The sequence below is a fragment of the Physeter macrocephalus genome, chromosome 14 (genome assembly GCF_002837175.3).
Source record: "Physeter macrocephalus isolate SW-GA chromosome 14, ASM283717v5, whole genome shotgun sequence".
Taxonomy (NCBI): Eukaryota; Metazoa; Chordata; class Mammalia; order Artiodactyla; family Physeteridae; genus Physeter; species Physeter macrocephalus.
The window spans coordinates 76,856,170-76,875,888 of NC_041227.1; the positions used below are offsets into that span (position 1 = coordinate 76,856,170).

General features: G+C 40.4%; 1 protein-coding gene across 3 annotated transcripts in view; it reads left to right on the forward strand.

Annotated features, from left to right (window-relative positions):
- The window catches only part of USP42 (ubiquitin specific peptidase 42), a 42,999-nt gene that overhangs the window by 13,930 nt on the left and 9,350 nt on the right, over positions 1-19,719 (forward strand). For all 3 annotated transcript variants that reach the window (XM_024123351.3, XM_024123366.3, XM_024123360.3), the window contains exons 4-12: positions 9,240-9,350; positions 11,007-11,109; positions 12,034-12,101; positions 12,793-12,863; positions 13,742-13,824; positions 15,761-15,872; positions 16,663-16,803; positions 16,990-17,090; positions 18,238-18,391. In XM_024123351.3, coding sequence (XP_023979119.1) covers positions 9,240-9,350; positions 11,007-11,109; positions 12,034-12,101; positions 12,793-12,863; positions 13,742-13,824; positions 15,761-15,872; positions 16,663-16,803; positions 16,990-17,090; positions 18,238-18,391 — 944 coding nt within the window. The remainder of the gene's footprint in view (positions 1-9,239; positions 9,351-11,006; positions 11,110-12,033; positions 12,102-12,792; positions 12,864-13,741; positions 13,825-15,760; positions 15,873-16,662; positions 16,804-16,989; positions 17,091-18,237; positions 18,392-19,719) is intronic.

Below are 19,719 nucleotides of genomic sequence, written 5' to 3' on the forward strand. Positions count from 1 at the left end.
TATTCTGGTTCCTTTGTCTTTCCATATAAATGACAGAATAATCTTGTCTATATGTACAAAAAAATCTTGTTGGGATTTTAATAGAAATTTTGTTAAACCTGTATCTCAGTTTGGGGAGAATTGACATCTTTACTGTGCTGACATTTCCAGTCTGTGGATGTGGTATGTCTTTCCATTTACTTAGATCTTCTTTACTTTGTTTCATCAGTGTTGTGTAGTTATCAGCATGTTTTGTTTTGTTAGATATACACCTAATCCTTTTATTTTTTTGAGGAATTATAAGCATCATTATATTTTTAATTTTGGTGTTCACATTTTTATTGCTGGTATATAAAAATACGTTTGATTTTTGTATATTGACCTTACTGACTTCACTTAATATTTCTAGGCTTTTTTTGGTGGGGGGAGTCTTTGTATTTTTCTATGTTGAGAATCATGTCATATGCAGATAGGGACATTTTTACTTACTCCTTACTGATCTGTATCCTTTTTTCCCTTTTCTTGCCTTATTTCACTGGCTAGAACGTCTAGCAATATGTTGAATAAGAATGATCAGAGCTGACATCCTTGCCTCATTTCTGATCTTAGGGGAAAAGCATTCAGTTTGATGTTAGCTGTAGGTTTTTGGTATATCCTTTTTATCAAGTCAAGGAAGTTTCCCCTCTATTCTTTCTTTTTTTTGTTTTCCTCTTCTATTTCTGTTTTACTGATTCCCGCTTTTTATCTGAATGAGTGTTGATTTTTGTTAATCGCTTTTTCTGTGTCAAATTGATATGATTATGTGAATTTTTTCTTCAGCTTATTAATATAGTGGATTATACTGGCAGATTTTCCAATACTGAGTCATCTTTGTATTTCTGGAATAAACTCTGTTTGGTCATGATGTTTATTTTTATATTTTGCTGAATTTTTGTTAAGAATTTTTACATGTGTTCATGAGATAAGTCGGTCTGTAATCTTCTGTTTTTGTACCACCTTTGTTTGGTTTTGGTATCAGGGTAATACTAGCTTTATAAAATGAATTTGGGATATGTTAACTCCTGTTTTTCGGAAGAGATTGTGCAGAATTTATGTAAATTCTTATTTAGTGTAGAATCCATCAGTGAAACTATCTTGGCCTGGAGATTTCTTTTTTGCGAGTTTTAAAATTGCAAATTTAATTTCCTTAAGAAGTATAGGGCTATTCCAATTATTTTATATTGGGTGGGTTGTGGTAGTTCACTTCTTTTGAGGAATTGGCCCATTTTTCCAAAGTTGTCAAATTTATGTGTGTGAAGTTATTTATAGTATTCCCTTGTTATCCTTTTGATGTCTGCAGGGTTGATATCCTTGTTTTTGCTTCTGATATTGGTATTACTGTAAATTTCCCTCTCGACACTGCTTTAGCTGTGTCCCAAAACTTTTTTTTTTAAATTTATTTATTTATTTATTTTTGGCTGCATTGGGTCTTCATTGCTGCACACAGGCTTTCTCTAGTTGTGGTGAGTGGGGGCTACTCTCTGTTGCGGTGTGCGGACTTCTCATTGCAGTGGCTTGTGTTTTTTGCGGATCACAGGCTCTAGGCACGCAGGCTTCAGTAGTTGTGGCATGCGGGCTCAGTAGTTGTGGCTTGTGGGCTCTAGAGCGCAAGCTCAGTAGTTGTGGTGCACAGGCTTAGTTGCTCTGCAGCATGTGGGATCTTCCCGGACCAGGGCTCAAACCCATGTCCCCTGCATTGGCAGGCAGAGTCTCAACCGCTGCGCCAGCAGGGAAGTTCCTGTGTGTCCAAACTTTTGTAATGTTGTCTTCTTATTTTCATTCAGGTCAATATATTTTTTAGTTTCCCTTGAGACTTACCCTTTGAACCATGGGTTATTTAGAAGTGTGTTACTTAGTTTTCAGGTATTTATAGACTTTCTTGTTATCTCTCTCTCACTGATTTCTAGTATTTTCCATCGTGATCAGAGAACACACTTTATTATGATTTCAGTTGTCATATTTTTTGAGGTTTGTTTGTGGCCCAGGATATAGTCTATCTTGGTATATGTGCTGTGAGCACTTGAAACAAATGTGTTGTTGGGTGGAGTGTTCTATAAATGTTGATCAGATCTCATTGGCTGTTGGTGTTGTTGACTTCTTCTGTATCCTTGCTGATTTTCTGTTTAATTGTTCAATCAGTTGTTGACAGAAGGATATTGAGGTTTCCAGCTCTAATTGTGGATTTCTATATGTCCGTTTTCAGTCCTATCAGAGTTCAGTTCATGTATTTTGCAGCTTTGTTGTTTGGTACAAACATATTTGAGATTGCTTTGTCTTTTTGATGGACTGATCCTTTATATAATCTCCCTTTCTCTGATAGTTTTCTTTGCTCTGGAGTCTACTTTATCTGCTATTAATATAACCATTCCTGCTTTCTTTGGGTTAATGTTTGCATGACATATGTTTTTCCATCATTTTTCTTTCAGCCTGCTTGTATCATTACATTTGAAGTGAGTTTCTTATAGGCAGCGTATAGTTGAATCATGTTTTTAAATCTGCTTTGTTAATTTAAGTCTTTTAATTGGTGTAATGTTTATTGATATTTAAGGTGGTTGTTGATATATTAGGACTTAAGTTTGCCATTTTGTTTTTGTTTTCTGTTTTTCATTTCTGTTTTCTTATCTCTGCCTTCCTGTGGGTTATTTGAATATTTAAAAATTTGTGGTTTTTTTATGTTTTTGAGTGTATCTCTTTATACAGTGTTTTTAGAGGTTGCTCTAGGTTTGCATTATTTATACATAACTTTTCACAGTCTACTGATGTTGTCATTTTACCAGTTCAAGGGAAGTGTAGAAACTTTATCTTCTATCTCCTTTACTCTTCCCTAGTTATCATGTAATTAAATGTTTCCTCACATACATTTGGAACCACATCAGACTGTTATAATTTTTATTTCAACTATCACATAATTTAGAAAACTCAAGAGAAGGAAAGCCTATTGTATTTGTCTGTATTTTTTATTACCATGTTTTTTTCTTCCTTCTTGATGTTCCAGGGTTCCTTTTTTAAAAAAATTACTTCTTTTTTGTTTAGAGAACTTCCTTAAGTCATTCTTTTAGGGTAAGTCTACTGGCAACAGATTCTCCTTGTTTTGCTTCATCTGAGAATGTCTTAATTTCACCTTGATTCCTGAAGGACATTTTCATTGGGTATAGGATTCCGAGTTGACAGTCCTTTTCTTTCAGCAGTTGAAAATTATTCTGCGACTTCCTTTGTCCTCCATAGTTTTTGATGTGAAATCCATTGCCATTCAAATAGTTTTTCTCTTATAGGTAAGATGTTGTTTTTTTCCACTACTTCCAAGATTTATTCGATGTCTTTAGTTTTCATAAGTTTAATTATGATGTGTCTTGGCATAAATATCTTTGTTCTTTTTCCTGTTTGATGTTTGCTGTGCTTCTTGAATCTATAGAATCATATCTTTTGCCAAATTTGGGAAAATTTCAGCCTTCATTTCTTATAATACTTTCAACCCAGCCTTCTCTCTCCTCTCCTTCTGGGATTCTGATAGCATGTGTTTAGATAGTTTGTTAAAGTCCTGAAGGTCCCTGAGGCTCTGTTCATTTTTCTTTCCCAGTCTGTTCTTTCTGTACTGTTCAGAGTAGGTAATTTCTGTTGTTCTGTGTTCATGTTTACTGATTCTTTCTGGTTTTTGTTTCTTTTTGGTTTCTGTTTACTGGTTCTTAGTATGATGAGTGATGTTCACTTGAAACCTGGACATTTTTGGGTTACATTATAAGGTATTGGATCTTATCTAATATGTGTTTTAGCTGGCTTTCTCTGACACCATTCTGGCAAAGGAAGAAATATTAGGTGGAGATAGAAGTCCACATTCCCCACGCAGTCTCTTGACACCCAGGGTGGGGTTTGGGACTCCATGTTATTCCTGGGTTGGGGTAGGAGTTTCTGCTCCCCACATGATGTCCACTGACACGGCAGTGGCTTTTTACCACTGGGTGATAGTGAAAGTTCTGATTCTGACGCTACCCACTGGGGAGTTTGAGGGTTGCTTCTTTCTTTCTTTTCTCTCTCTCTCTCTCTCTTCCTTTCTTTCTTTCTCTTGCTCTCTCTTTCTCTCTTGAGGTATAATTGATTTACAATATGATATGTTACAGGTGTACAGTATAGTGATTCACAATTTTTAAAGGTTATGCTCCATTTATTTTATTTTATTTTATTTTTTTGGCGGTATGCGGGCCTCTCACTGCTGTGGCCTCTCCCGTTGCAGAGCACAGGCTCTGGACGCGCAGGCCCAGCGGCCATGGCTCACGGGCCCAGCTGCTCCGCGGCATGTGGGATCCTCCCAGACCAGGGCACGAACCCGTGTCCCCTGCATCGGCAGGCGGACTCTCAACCACTGCGCCACCAGGGAAGCCCTCCATTTATGATTATTATAAAATACTGGCTATATTCCCTGTGTTGTATACTATATCCTTGTAGCTTATTTTATACATAATAGTTTGTACTTCTTAATCCCCTACTCCTATCATGCCCCTCCCCCTTCTCTAGCCCCACTGATAACCACCAATTTATTCTCTGCATCTGTGAATCTGTTACTTTTTAGTTATATTCACTAGTTTGTTGTATTTTTTAGATTTCATGTGTAAGTGTTATCATACAGCATTTGTCTTTCTCTGTTTGATTTATTTAACTTAGCATAATATGAAGGGATGCTTCTTTATTACTGGGTTTGTGGGTGGAAGTCCAGGCTCTTCATTTGATCTTCACTGACATTGTGGGACAGGGGTGTGGTTTGTTATCACTCAGCATGGATGAAAGTTCCCATTCCTAATTTACCTTTTCTAACACTACCCCAGTGGGTAGGTTGGGATGCTTCATTAAAGCCTGGTAAGTGGAAGACTAGGCTCCTCACTTGGCCATGGGTAGGTGTGGCACCACAGTTTTTCGGTGTGTTTGACTAGGGTAAAGCAGTTTTTGTAAGTTTTCTGCCTTGCTAGGCTGCCCCTTTCCTGGTCCTTTGGCTAGAGATAGCAGGCTTTCATTGTGGCTTTGTTTCCTCCATTTGTTGGTGTTTCCAGGTCAGTGGCTTCTTCAGCTCCAAGTCTGGAATATATGAAGCACAAAGAAATCCCAGGGAACTCGCTGCCATGTCATTCCTTGGGTTCTGAAATTGCTAGCTTGTCTTTCACACCTTTCTTATGTTTGCTTCATATACAATGTCCAGGATTTTTTGTTGTACTTAGTGGGAGGAGTAGGGAAAAGTACCGCTAATCCATCTTCCGAGAAGTGGAAGGTCTCATCTTTGGTTTTGAAAGATGTTTTCATGGGGTATGGAATTCTCTGTTGATATTTTTCTTTTAATACTTGACAGGTGTTACTCCACTGTCTTCTGTCTGGCATTGTTTCTGACAAGAAGTCTGTTGTCAGTTTTACCTTTGTTCCTATATACATAATGTTTTATTTCTAACTGCTTTAAAATTTTTCTTTTTATCACAGTTTTAAGTAGTCTTTTGTTTGGGGTTTGTTGAGGTTGTTATATCTGTTAATTTACTGTTTCAGATTTGTATACCTTTCAGTCATTAAAAAAAACTTCTATTGTTATAATTAACATAAAGTTAATTTCTTTAGTGTACAGTCCTATTAATTTTGGGGGGCGGTCAGTTTTACGAATTTTAATACAGGTATAGGTTCATGTAAACCACCACCTCAGTCAGAATACACAACTGTTTCATCACTCTAAAAAAACTTCCTTGTGCTATCCCTTTGTATACAATCATTATTTCTTAAAATATTTGTTCTGTCTCTTCACCTTCAGGCTCCAATTACATGTACATTAGGGACAACTTGAAGTAGTCCCACAGGTCACTGATACGCTTATTTTTTGTTGTTGTTATTTTGAGAGGTTTTTGGTTTTTTTTTTTTTTTTGAGGTTTGTGTGTGTATCATTACAGATAACTTCTGTTGCTAAGTCTTCAAGTTCACTAATCTTTTCTTCTTTTGTTTCTAATCTGTTATTAATTTCACCTGGTGTGTTTTTCATCTCAGAGATTCTACTTTTCAGAGGTAAAGTAGATTTGGCTCTATTTCCATGTCTCTCCTTAACATGCTCTTTTTTCTACCTCAAGCATAGAAATTATATATATATATATATATATATATATGTATTTTTTAAATGTCTTTTAATGTCATTTTTGAGTTTTATATCTGTGTTATTTTCAGGTGTGTTTCTGTTTATTTGCTCCTTGTTATTGGTCATTTCTAATCTTTCCATGCCTCATCTTTTTTTTTTTTTTTTTTTTTTTTTTGTGGCACACGGGCCTCTCACTGTTGGTGGCCTCTCCCATTGCAGAGCACAGGCTCCGGACGCGCAGGCTCAGCAGCCATGGCTCACGGGCCTAGCCGCTCCGCGGCATGTGGGATCTTCCCGGACCGGGGCACGAACCCGTGTCCCCTGCATCAGCAGGCAGACTCACAGCCACTGCGCCACCAGGGAAGCCCCATGCCTCATCTTTGAGTATATAACTCAGTTGTACTCTTCAATTAGAATTTTATGTTGTTGGGTGCTGGATTTTCTTTTTATTCCTATAAATATTTTTGAGCTTTATTCTGGGACACAGTTATGTTAATGGGAAATAGTCTAGGACTTTCCTGGTGGTGCAGTGGTTAAGAATCCACCTGCCAATGCAGGGGACATGGGTTTGAGCCCTGGTTCAGGAAGATCCCACATGCCACGGAACAACTAAGCCTGTGCGCCACAACTAGTGGACCTGTGCTCTAGAGCCCGCAAGCCACAACTACTGAGCCCACATGCTGCAACTGCTGAAGCCCGCGTGCCTAGAGCTTGTGCTCTGCAACAAGAAAAGCCACCGCAATGAGAAGCCTGTGCACTGCAAAAGAGAGCAGTGCCCACTCTCCGCAACTAGAGAAAGCCCACGCGCAGTAACGGAGACTCAACGCAGCCAAATAAATAAATAAATAAATAATTTTTTTTTTTTTTTAAAAAGGGAGGGCTTCCCTGGTGGTGCAGTGGTTAAGAATCTGCCTGCCAATGCAGGGGACACAGGTTCAAGCCCCGGTCTGGGAAGATCCCACATGCTGCGGAGCAACTAAGCCCATGCGCCACAACTACTGAGCCTGCGCTTTAGAGCCTGTGAGCCACAACTACTGAAACCCACATGTCTAGAGCCCGTGCTCTGCAACAAGAGAAGCCACCGCAGTGAGAAGCCCGTGCACTGCAACGAAGAGTAGCCCCTGCTCGCCGCAACTAGTGAAAGCCTGTGTGCAGCAACAAACACCCGACATAGCCAAAAATAAGTAAAAATAAAATAAATAAATAAATTTTTAAAGAAGGAAATAGTCTGGACCTTTTGAGGCTTTTAAAGCTTTGTTAGGCAGGTCTGAGCAGCCTTTAGTTTTAGGCAGTTTCTGGACTTCAGTGTAATTGACATTTAGGACCAGTTAATGCTTTATTGTAGGGGCTTCCTGTGTTTATTGTAGGATGTTGAGCGGCATTTGTGGGCTCTACCCACAAGATGCCAGGAGCACCATTTAGTCATGAGCTAAGTGTGGTTTTCATTTTTTAAAAAGCTGTTAAAAAAAATGCAACAGAGACCCCTGTATGTGGCCAAGAAAGAATACTTACAGAGAGATTTTGAACCCCTTGTACAGGAGACTTCCTTTACTGTTTGAGACAAATGGTAGTATAAGAAAAAAAATTCTTATTTCTTCAGTATAGACAATAGTTAAGAGCACAGGCTTTGAAATTAGAAGGGTATGATTTGAGTCCAATTATGTGTCTGCCCCTTAATAACTATTTGACTTTGGGCAAATTGTTAACTCTCTGAGCCTCAGTTTCCTTTCTTGTAAAGTAGAGCCAGTATATACTTATCACTTAGGTTTGTTGGAGAATTAAATGAAAATGAATAAAAGTATATAGCTCAGGGCTTCCCTGGTGGTGCAGTGGTTGAGAATCTGCCTGCTGATGCAGGGGACATGGGTTCGAACCCTGGTCTGGGAGGATCCCACATGCTGCAGAGCAGCTGGGCCCGTGAGCCACAACTACTGAGCCTGCGCATCTGGAGCCTGTGCTCCGCAGCAAGAGAGGCCGCGATAATGAGAGGCCCACGCACCGTGATGAGGAGTGGCCCCCGCTTGCCACAACTAGAGAAGGCCCTCGCACAGAAACGAAGACCCAACACAGCCCAAAATAAATAAATAATAAATAAATAAATTTTTTAAAAAAGTATATAGCTCAATACATGACACATAGTAACTGTTATTATTTTTTTTTAACATCTTTATTGGAGTATAACTGTTTTACAATAGTGTGTTAGTTTCTCCTTTACAACAAAGTGGATCAGTTATACATATACATATGTTCCCATATCTCTTCCCTCTTGCGTCTCCCTCCCTCCCACCCTCCCTATCCCACCCCTCTCGGTGGTCACAAAGCACAGAGGTGATCTCCCTGTGCTATGCGGCAGCTTCCCACTAGCTATCTAATTTACATTTGCTAGTGCATATATGTCCCTGCCACTCTCTCACTTCATCACAGCTTACCCTTCCCCCTCCCCACGTCCTCAAGTCCATGCTCTAGTAGGTCTGTGTTTTATTCCCGTCCTACCACTAATCTCTTCATGACATTTTTTTTCTTAGATTCCATATATATGTGTTAGCATACGGTATTTGTTTTTCTCCTTCTGACTTACTTCACTCTGTATGACAGACTCCAGGTCTATCCACCTCATTACAAATAACTCAGTTTCATTTCTTTTTATGGCTGAGTAATATTCCATTGTATATATTCTTAGATTCCATATATATATGTTAGCACACAGTATTTGTTTTTCTCCTTCTGACTTACTTCACTCTGTATGACAGACTCCAGGTCTATTTATTTGGTTGTGCTGGGTCTTAGTTGCGGCTTGCCAGCTCCTTAGTTGCAGCTTGAAGGCTCTTTAGTTGAGGATCGAGGGCTCCTTAGTTGCGGCCTGCGGGCTCCTTAGTTGTGGCATGCGAACTCTTAGTTGTGGCATGCAAACTCTTAGTTGCGGCATGCAGGTGGGATCTAGTTCCCTGGCCAGGGATCAAACCCAGGCCCCCTGTATTGGGAGTGTGGAGTCTTAACCACTGCATCACCAGGGAAGTCCTGTAACTGTTATTCTTATTTCAGGAGTGTGCCCGTTATTTATAATACCCCTTGATGTATATATAGAGTCATATTTTGCTAATTTGGAGGATTATCATCTGTTATTTTTCAGGTCACGCAGAAGGATTTTGTATGATGTGTACAATGCAAGCACATATTACCCAGGCGCTCAGTAATCCTGGGGATGTTATTAAACCGATGTTTGTCATTAATGAGATGCGGCGTAAGTATCCTCTATGGTAGTTTATATTAGTATTTGTTAGCTAATTGGTCTTAATGGTCTAACTGGTAAATGATGAGCTCCTTGTGTATTACAACAAACAGTTTATTGTATATGTATATGTCTTTAATGAATAACAGGTTTTTAGTAAACTATTTACTATATAAACACATTTTGAAACCTAAAGTAAAAGATGACAATATAGTAAAGAAGGTGGTATTCAGTTTAATATATAAACACATTAAAATTTTTTAAAAACTCAATTTGTTAATAAAATCATTGATAAGTTTTACAGTGTTTTTCTCAGATATTTGGATTTCTATGCTAATACTAACTCTAATATTGTCCCGCAGGTTTCTTTAGTTTTCAATTAGTTTTAATTCAATGAATGAGTATTACACTATACACAGTGATGGGAATTATCAAAATAAAGTTAATTATACTTTTAAAGAAAATTTTATACTCATAACTTAGCAAATTTGTGGATAAATTTCACTTTTTCTATACAATTTTTAAATGACTTTAAAATTTCTTCTTGAGTTGTAATGATCCTGATAGGTCACATGAAATATTTTTATGCACTTTCTGTATGTTTCTTGCAATAAGCTTTTACATCATCTTAATTAACTGAGTTGGAACAAAAAATGCTTGCAAATAAAACAAAAACCTAACTCTTAATCTGGTATCTAGCTGGGTAATTATAAGGGTGGATAAGTGCACAGTGACAATTTATAATCCTTTTGCCTGAAAAGCTGCTGAAGATAAAGAGGTGTTACATTGGCCCTCGGTACTATTAACAGGCCAGAGTAGACAATGCAAAAATTTTTTAAACATTGTAGGATCCTGGCAGAATTTTAGCCAGGGGTGATTTTGTTTGTTTAATTACGTGTATATATTACACACACACACACACACACACACACACACACACACACACGGCAGGCATGTCTAATATTCTTAAACTTAGTCTTTAAGAGAATGTCATTGTGTGTATATACATACATCCATGAACATACACTGCCCCGCTAACTCCAAACATATATGGTTGAATAATGAAATTGTCATTTTTGTAGGTCAGAACTGGTAGAATATTGGCAATTTCATATGATTCAAGTTAATATATATTTATATATATTCATACACATTAAAATTCTATGTATATTGTTTATACTTTTGTGTTGTTTTTCATTATTATGTAATTTTGTCTTGAGGCTGTTTAGTCAATTAGAAATGGGACCAAGATGATATTCAGTGGAGAATATAGTATGTTCTCTAGGTTATTGGGATAGGTTCACACGTTTATGTTTTACATGGATTCTCTCAGGGAGATCTAGGGCCAGATTTAAGATGTGTGCACTGACATAACATTTGGGACACATTTTTGAAACAGTGCAGCCGAAGTTGAGTTTATTCAGGTACCATTTTATTGCTGAATACGTAGAGTCTCTGGGCTCTCAGAAACTCTAGCCCACGTGGACTTTTAATGGTCTAAAGGGCCTGTCCTAGCTGTTCTCAGGGGAGCTTATTAATGCTGTTTCCTCATAAAATAATTATCGGTTATTTTCTAACCAACGTATTGACATAAGATGTAACTTTGGGGGAAGTACAGCCCGGCATGTCATGTGATGATAAAGCTTTGTCTTTACTCAAACTTTATAGGCATAGCTAGGCACTTCCGCTTTGGAAGCCAAGAAGATGCCCACGAATTCCTTCAGTACACTGTTGACGCTATGCAAAAAGCATGCTTGAATGGCAGCAACAAGTGAGTACAACACAGCATCGGTCAACCCCCATTCCCACCCCCTGCCCACCTCGCTGGCTCACCAGAACTCAGTCTGGCCTTTTACGATGGGTGTGCAGAGCTCTCTTTCAGCCTCAGCTTTTGACTTTGCACTGCCTCTTCCTCAAGCGATTGGCATTATTTTCAAATGGTTGAAATTTTAAAAGGTGTGCTTACTGTAATAATTGGGATTTAATCACAGAGGTCAGGACATGGATATCGATCTTGACGTTATTTAATTTCTCAGTATCATCATCCCTCTGCAGGTCAGAACTAACCGCTTCTCCTTGCTTGTGCCAGCGTGTTCTGAGTTGATCTCTAGACTTTGAAATCTGTATTTGTTCCCTGTGTCTTTCTCACTCTGGTCAGTTACCAGTTTCTGCAGTTTCTTCTTTAAAATCTAAATGTGGGCTCAAGAGGAAGATTGGAGAAACAATTAGATAACAAGTCCTAACCCACTTGCTATTGCCTCAGCACACCCAGCAAGTCTCCCAGTCCCTTCCCACTGCCACCAGCACTGCCTCGGCCAGGCTTCCTTGTCTGGATGACAGTAGGCTGCAGAACAGGGGAGAATGCTCTGTGTTCCCTGCCTTCGCCGGCAAAGCCTCACACTCGGTGTCACAGTCCTGCTTTAGGGTGCCTTCCTCTTACTACTTGCTTCAGGGCCAGGTTCCTGCCTTAATTTTGAAGTCCCTTCTTAATACCATCCTACCTCTTTTCCTGCCTCACCCCAAACCCTCACTGTGTTCTGATGAGGCAAGGCTATTCTCTGGCTGTCACACATACTGTGCAGCTCTGCTGTTTGAATTATCCTTCTTTTATAGATGTACATGCTTTTAAAATCTGGTTATAGCCTCTGTCATTTTTGTAGAACTCTTCTCTCATTTTACTGTTTGACTTTTTCAGATTAGACAGACACACCCAGGCTACCACACTCGTTTGTCAGATATTTGGAGGATACCTAAGATCTAGAGGTAAACTTCTGTTTAAAGGTGGATAAGTGTGATACAGTATGTGGTTTAAAAAATGCAAAGGATAGGAGAGGGTTAATAATGGAAAGTGTGTCTCCCTTCCAGCCTGGACTCCCATCCCCCATCCCCAAGGCAGCCCCTGTCCCAGTTTGTGGTTATCCTTCCAGTGGTTTCCTGTGCATGAGCAGACTGGCTTCTTTTCACATTGGAAAACTTTTTACATTTCAGCACATATACGTCTAGCAGAGTCTTTCACAGTTGCAGTAGTATTCCATTTATTTTAGTTCCCTATCAGGGAATTTTTAGATTATTTCTAATTTTTGTTGTTGTTACCATCAGTACTTCATTGAACATCCTTGTATACACATGCCTTTATGTCCATGTAAAAGTGTATATACACAGGATAATTTGTTAGAATCTCCTTATCAAAGGGTGTGTTTATTTTAAACTTGGACTCCGCCGTGTCGCTCTCCCAAGAGGTTATGCCGGTTTACACTCCAGCCGGCGGTGAGCGCGCGTCACATTAGCGCCTCTCACTGTGGAGTCCTAAGATTGTTTGCCCAGCGTAATAGAAGAAAAAAGTACCTTGTGTTTTTTATTTTGAGATAGTATTTATATGTTCTGTCATTTCAGTAGTTGGTATTGCCGTACTGATTATACCTGGCTTATCCTTTGCATTTTCTTTTTATTTCAGTCAAATGTTTAAATTGCAAAGGTGTGTCAGATACTTTTGATCCATATCTCGATATAACATTGGAGATAAAGGTAAGTTTGATAGTAGTTGTGGTGGTGAAGTTAAAAAAAGTCAGTCATACTTTATGTATTTATAGTTCACTTATAATTTAGACTACACTTGTTAGAGAATATAAATGGAAAAATTTAATATGCTAGGACTTTATTTAGAGGAGATTATTTAAGCTTTGTATTAGGCGTCATAAAAAACTTAAAACATTTAATAATTTTATTACCCTTTGACTTTTCACTTAATCTTAATAAAACCAGATTCTGATGCCTATATTAGCCAAATTTAGGTGGTTGTTATTCTTTAGATACTGTTTTGCTTCTTGCGTTTTCTAAACTCCTATTTTTTGTTGTCTTAAGCTTTTGTTTTTCTGATTACAAGTGTAATGCATACTAATGATAAAAATGAGAAACATTGCAGAGACGTGTGAGATCCTATCCCTCAGAATGTACTCTTGTTAACAGTTTGATATAAACTGCTTCCGGTATATTTGTTTTCTGTTTATAAAGATGGGTTTATACCTTCAGTCTGTTTGGCCGCTTGCTATCCTCATTGCATTTTGCTTGGGCCTTCTGTGTGTTGTGCTCCAGCCGATTTACATGCCTGATTCCTTGCTGGTAGATACTTCATTTGTTTCCAGTTTTATACTATTTTAAATAACGCTGCAGCAAGCAACCTCTTCACATATTTTTGTTGACTTTAATCTGCTCTTTTTTTTAATGGGAGGGGAAATAGCTTGGTGTGTACATGTATTAATATAAAACTAAACGTCATAATGAAAGAAGATTTTCTCTTTACATAAAAATTCACATTTGCTTTTATACTTTCGAGTCGTCTTTTTCCTCTTCCCTAAAGAGGGGCAGTGAGTGGTAATGTGGTGGTGTCGCTGCTCTGTTCCCAGGCCGCGCAGAGTGTTAACAAGGCATTGGAGCAGTTTGTGAAGCCGGAACAGCTTGATGGAGAAAACGCGTACAAGTGCAGCAAGTATGACGGGTGATCCTGGAGGCTGCATGGGGGGCGGGGAGGCTCGGTTTGAAAGGGTTCGGTGTGTCTGCGTAACCCAGGGCTAGATTCCCGTTACCGTCTGGGAAGACTCTGGGTCTCTCTTCCCCAACGGCCAGGGCACGCTGTGTCTCAGTGTTTACACTCTTCAGAGAAGTGCCCTGAAGAATGGGAGATGGGGCCTCGCTCCTGGGGAGGTGGGTGGGAATGGAGAGGTGAGGTCGTCCACTCAGCACAGGCTAGCGCTGCCACGTGTGAAGCTTGGCTGTGGTGGCGTGTGTGTCGAGCAGCATTTATATGGACTCCCTTGTGTGAAAGGGTTGGGGTGGATGGGGAGTCACTTTCTCCCAGAGCAGTTCAGGATCTCTCTGAACTGCTGGCTGTCTCCCAGGATTTGGGGCAGTATCTGCTAGAAACCTCGAATTTAAGTTATTCTTTAATGTTTCCCCATCGAGTCAACAGAGCCTATTTTTTTTAAAGGGGGCAGTGTCTTCCTTCCTTCCTCCCTTCCTTCCTTCCTTTCTTTCCTCCCTTCCTCCCTTCTTTTCCTTCTTTCTTTTTTTTGAAGATTTATTCATTATTTATTTATTTTATTTACTTTTGTCTGTGCTGGGTCTTAGTCGCGGCATGCAGGATCTTTCGTTGCGCCTCACAGGCTTCTCTCTAGTTGTGGCGTGGGGGTTTTCTCTAGCTGTGGCACATAGGCTCCAGGGCACGTGGGCTCCGTAGTTGTGGCGTGCAGGTTCCAGAGCGTATGGACTCTGTAGTTTGTGGCACACGGGCTTTCTAGTTGAGGCGTGCGAGCTCAGTAGTTGTGGCGCACAAGCTTAGTTGCCCCGCGGCATGTGGGATCTTAGTTCCCTGGCCAGGGATCGAACCCGCGTCCGCTGCATTGTAAGGCGGATTCTTTACCACTGGACCACCAGGGAAGTCCCAAGAGAGCCTATTTTAAGAAAGCCCTGTTTCATATGTTTTAAGTAGATTTTCATTTTAAGTCAGGTAATACAGGTAAGCGTTGTTATTGAATATAGGCAGACCTCAGGGATATCGCGGGTTTGGTTCCAGACCACCACAATAAAGCAAAGCTTACAATAAAGTGGATCACATGAATTTTTTCGTTTCCCAGTGCATAGAAAAGTTATGTCTACGCTATGCTGTAGTCTAAGTGTGCAATAACATTATGTCTAAAAAACAATGTACAGACCTTCACTTTAAAATACTTACTGTTAAAAAATGCCACAATAACTAGAATGGTAACATCAAAGATCACTGATCACAGGTCACCATAACAAATATAATAATAATGAAAAAGCTTGAAATATTGCGAAAATTACCGAAATGTGACACAGAGACACGAAGTCAGCAAATGCTTTTGGAAAAACGGTGCCAGTAGACTTGCTCCATGCAGGGTTGCCACAGACCTTCAATTTGTGAAAAATGTAATATCTGCAAAGGGTAATAATATGAGGTGTGCCTGGGTTCATTTTGTGGGGGAAGAAGGCTCCCTTTCCTCCCAAGACCATAGGGATTTCTCCTTTGTTTTAAACTTCATGGACATTTCTAGTCTTTACTTTCTTCCTTTTGTATCTGGGCTTAGTTTTCACAGTATTATACCAGCCAGTTTTTCAGTTTGTTTTGAATTGAGAGAAACTTATATTGATCTAATTGTTAAAATATCAGTGACCTATCATACCTGACATTTCAGAACTGTCCTATCTTTTTCTTTCATGCTAATTAAGCAGTTTCCCCTGTACTTTAAATTTTAATATTTTCACTGTTGGTTGAAAAGGGTGGTGTTTCTCATCTCATAGCCTTCTTTTGGAAAATTAATTTAGAATGTTTCAGAGGAATAACAAGGGAAAGGTTTTTAAAAACCCATATTAATCTTCTTAAACATCTGTTTCTTTTTTTTTCCAAGGTGTAAAAAGATGGTTCCAGCTTCAAAGAGGTTCACTATACACAGATCTTCTAATGTTCTTACACTTTCTCTGAAACGTTTTGCAAATTTTACTGGTGGAAAAATTGCTAAGGTATGTAGATAATATTATTAATAACCGTTTATGTTGAGCCTTTCAAGGCTTAAGTGTCAGCAACTAAGTTGAACAGTTTTATTATCTGATTTTCTAAGTTCTTCCAGCACTTGGTAGTAGAAAAAAATGTCAGAGAATTGAGCTAGTAGTTTGGTATGTGTGTTTATGAGTGTATGTGTTTTTTTCTGTATCCTTTAGCTGGCTAGACTTTCTGAAGAGAAATTGATGATTATTATCTTCATTTGGGCTTCACAGTCAGTGCAGGTGACGCGTGGCTGCAGGGAGTGAGCTCGTGTCATTGAATCCAAAGAGGGTTCCCAGTCAGATCTGGCCGCTCTTTCATCAGAGCTTATTTTGTTTATTCATTTGTTTTCTGACTGGTAGTATACTGAATTTTCCCATTTTCTTCCCACTTTCTGAAGATTGAAAGTGGTCAGAAATCCAGTAACATGCAAAAGAAATCTGTTCCTGAATTGTTAAAAATAAGACTGTCTGGACTCTCAAATCCAGAGTTGTGATTGTTACTGTCTCCTTTGATGGATTTGGAGAATTCACTTAATGTGGATCCTTATTTGTTTAAAGGAAATCAAGAATACAGTGGGATTGCATTAAACACACTTAGGTTCAGGTGTGCTCCAGGTTAATTCTGTCTTTTGAAATGAGGTTCAGTGTGTTGGTTTTCTGCCAGAACATAGGGTGCAGTGCTCTGGGGTCTCCTGTGACTGTGCACATGGGATGGCCTGCACCTTCAGAAATGACGTTCCTTTTTCCTCTTTCCATTCCTGTGTAGGATGTGAAATATCCTGAGTATCTTGATATTCGACCATATATGTCTCAGCCAAACGGAGAACCGATCATTTATGTTTTGTATGCAGTACTGGTACACACTGGTTTTAATTGCCATGCTGGCCATTACTTCTGCTACATAAAAGTAAGCTCTGTGGATTTTGCTAATAACTATTTTTACGATACACCGTGAGATAGCCCTGGCATTTTGGGGAGGGAAGGTGGGGCTTTCACAGTTAGAATGTGAAAGCCCATTTCTCTTACGTCTCTGCATTGGTGTTCCCTATTTGCCTACTTGTATCTAATATCTCTTTTATTGGCTGTTTTGCAGGCTAGCAATGGCCTCTGGTACCAAATGAATGACTCCATCGTATCTACCAGTGATATTAGATCGGTACTCAGTCAACAAGCTTATGTTCTATTTTATATCAGGTACCGTCAGGAAAGCAAATTTTCATCTTCTCTGTTACGTCATCTCCCTTCCTCTCATCAACATATTTAAATTCAAAATTGTTTGTTTAAATAGCATCTCTTGTTTGTTTAAATAGCAGTAGTTGTCAGGACCTCATCTATAACTGGGGAGGGTAAGGAAGGTGGTTTTCGGTGTGGATCGTGAGTTCACCTTAGCTCCCAGCTCTTCAGCAGCTTAAGAAACGTGCGGGAGAGGGGGAGGCGGTAGTCTCGGGGGGTGGGCCTCTGCTGCTGCTGGCACACCGGGCGGGCCGGGGGGCCGGGGAGGCAGCGAGCGGAGGCCTGGACGGGGGGCTCTGGAGTGCCTGGGTGTGGTCACCTCTCAACCGCTGAGCACAGGCAGCCGGCCACCTCCCTGGGCCCGGCCTGCGCCAGCGCCAGCACCCCTGCTTCTGCTGCATATTCTGACTCGCTAATTCCATTTCTGGAAATGTAGGGCCTTGGAGCAATCTGACGTGTGCTCCAGGGTACTCATTTGTAGTAGCTGGAAATTAAGAACGTCATGAAATTTCCATCAATAGCAGAAGATCATATAAATTGTAGCACATCCATATGATGAAATACAATGCAGCTGTTAAAAGTGATTTTTAGGAAGCTTTTTAAAATGATATGAGAGAGTACTCCATATATGGAGGAAAAGCAGTTTGAAATTTTACACACTGATACTGAAGAAATCAGTACAGGCTAAAGCCTGGAGGAAAATCCACTAAATCTGAATAGTAGACGCCTCGAAGCAGTGAGGGGAGGCACAGTGCTTTTGTTTGTTTCTAACTTTTCAGGATATTACGGATTTTTCTACGATGGTATGTTTGTGTAATTAGAAAAACAGAAATAAAAAAGAAAAGAAAAATAGCTTTCAAAAAATTAAAAAGTAAAGAACAGTAGCTTTCAGATAGTGGCATCCTCAGAATACACAGTTCCAAATACCGTTTGCCCAGTGACCCTGTTATCTCCCGATCTGAGCACCCGGCGTTGGCCTGGATTTGACGGGGACCCTGCGTGTAGCTCTGCGCGTCATGTCACCTGTCACCTGAGGGTGGGGTGTACATGAATCTCTTTTGGGGAGATGTCCCGTGTCACCTTGAGCACTGTCACCCTCTGTCCCCAGGTCCCACGATGTGAAAAATGGAGGTGAACTTCCTCATTCCGCCCATAGCCCTGGCCAGTCCTCTCCCCGACCGGTGATCAGCCAGCAGGTTGTCAGCAGCAAACAGGCAGCATCCGGGTTTATCGGACCACAGCTTCCTTCTCACATGATGAAGGTAACGTTCCACGGGTAGAATGTCATCTTTATGTTCGTCTTTCCAGCTCTCTAGTTAACATTGCAGTAGTTGTCATGACCTCATCTATAACTGAGTTTCTTGTCCAAAAAGTTTATTCAAGCTGTTCATTGTATTTCAAACATACAGAAAATCCCCCGAGTGTGAGCATAATGAGCAAGAAGAAAGTCTGGTGTAAGTCTGTTTAAACGCTGGAGATTTTAGCTCCACCTTGGCCTTCCGGTCACTTAATGGGTTAAATATTTGGGCATTGTTGATGAACGCTGGCCTCCAGGAAAGGGATGTTTTTACAGAAAGAACACTTTAGTCGCGTCCGTTTAGCCCTTTCAGGAGCGTGGCATTTTCTGTCTGCCGTCCGGCCGGGTCTGACCGCGCTCCCTCATGGCTTCTCAGGGGGAATGGAAGGTATGCCTGGTTCGTGTGAAGCTCTGAGTCCTCAGTGGAGGCCTGGCTTTTGCTTGACGTAGCTGTTGAGATTGTGGACATGTTGGACTTGTTGGAATAGCCTGTATACACCTTGGAATAATCCTGTCACCTGCGCCATAGTGTCGTAACAGCCTTCAGTTTGATAGGGAGTCACAGATTCAGTGCCTTAGGGAGCTGGACAGGCAGCAGGTCCTGCACTGGGCTCTGCCTGAGTGAGACCTCAGGACACGGCCAACCGGAGAGCACATGCCCTGTGTGGAGGGGCCGCTGCTGTTGCTTTTTCAAGAGGTTTTTTTGTTTTGTTTTTTTTTAAACTATGAAGCCTTCCAGTGTTAAGATAGCAACTAATTCAGATATTTAAGAAAACATTTTGAAGACCAAACAGAATTTAACTGTGAGTCAGAATTCACCCATGACTACCAGTTTGCAACTTCTGGGTTATAGCAGCAAAAGTTGGGATCTGGAGCAAAATAACTGCTCGAGTAGGAGTCAGAGCTGGTGGGGGCAGGGATGGCTTAGTTGAGTGTGTCTGTCCACGTGCCTGTCTCCCTCGCTCCCTTGGCCCGTGGGAGTTCCCTGTGGCTGGCACTCCCTTCTGCCCGGACTGCGGTGGGCTCCCAGGAAACCATCCAAGGGGAACCTGTGTGACTCCATCCCAAAGGGACCTGCTTCTTTCTGTCAAATTGGAGCAGGAAGAATTTGGTCTGTGTGTTGTTCTCTGACAAAAAGAGTGGTCCCTGTTCACCGGAAGTTCATTCTCGGAAAACCGTGCCCTGTGAAAGGTTTGTGGTGGGCAGGCCCGCAGGAGTGGGGAGGGCTTTCTAGGTGCGTGAAACTTGTTATTCACAAAAGAAAAAGATAACCAAAGTGGGAGAGGCCCACGG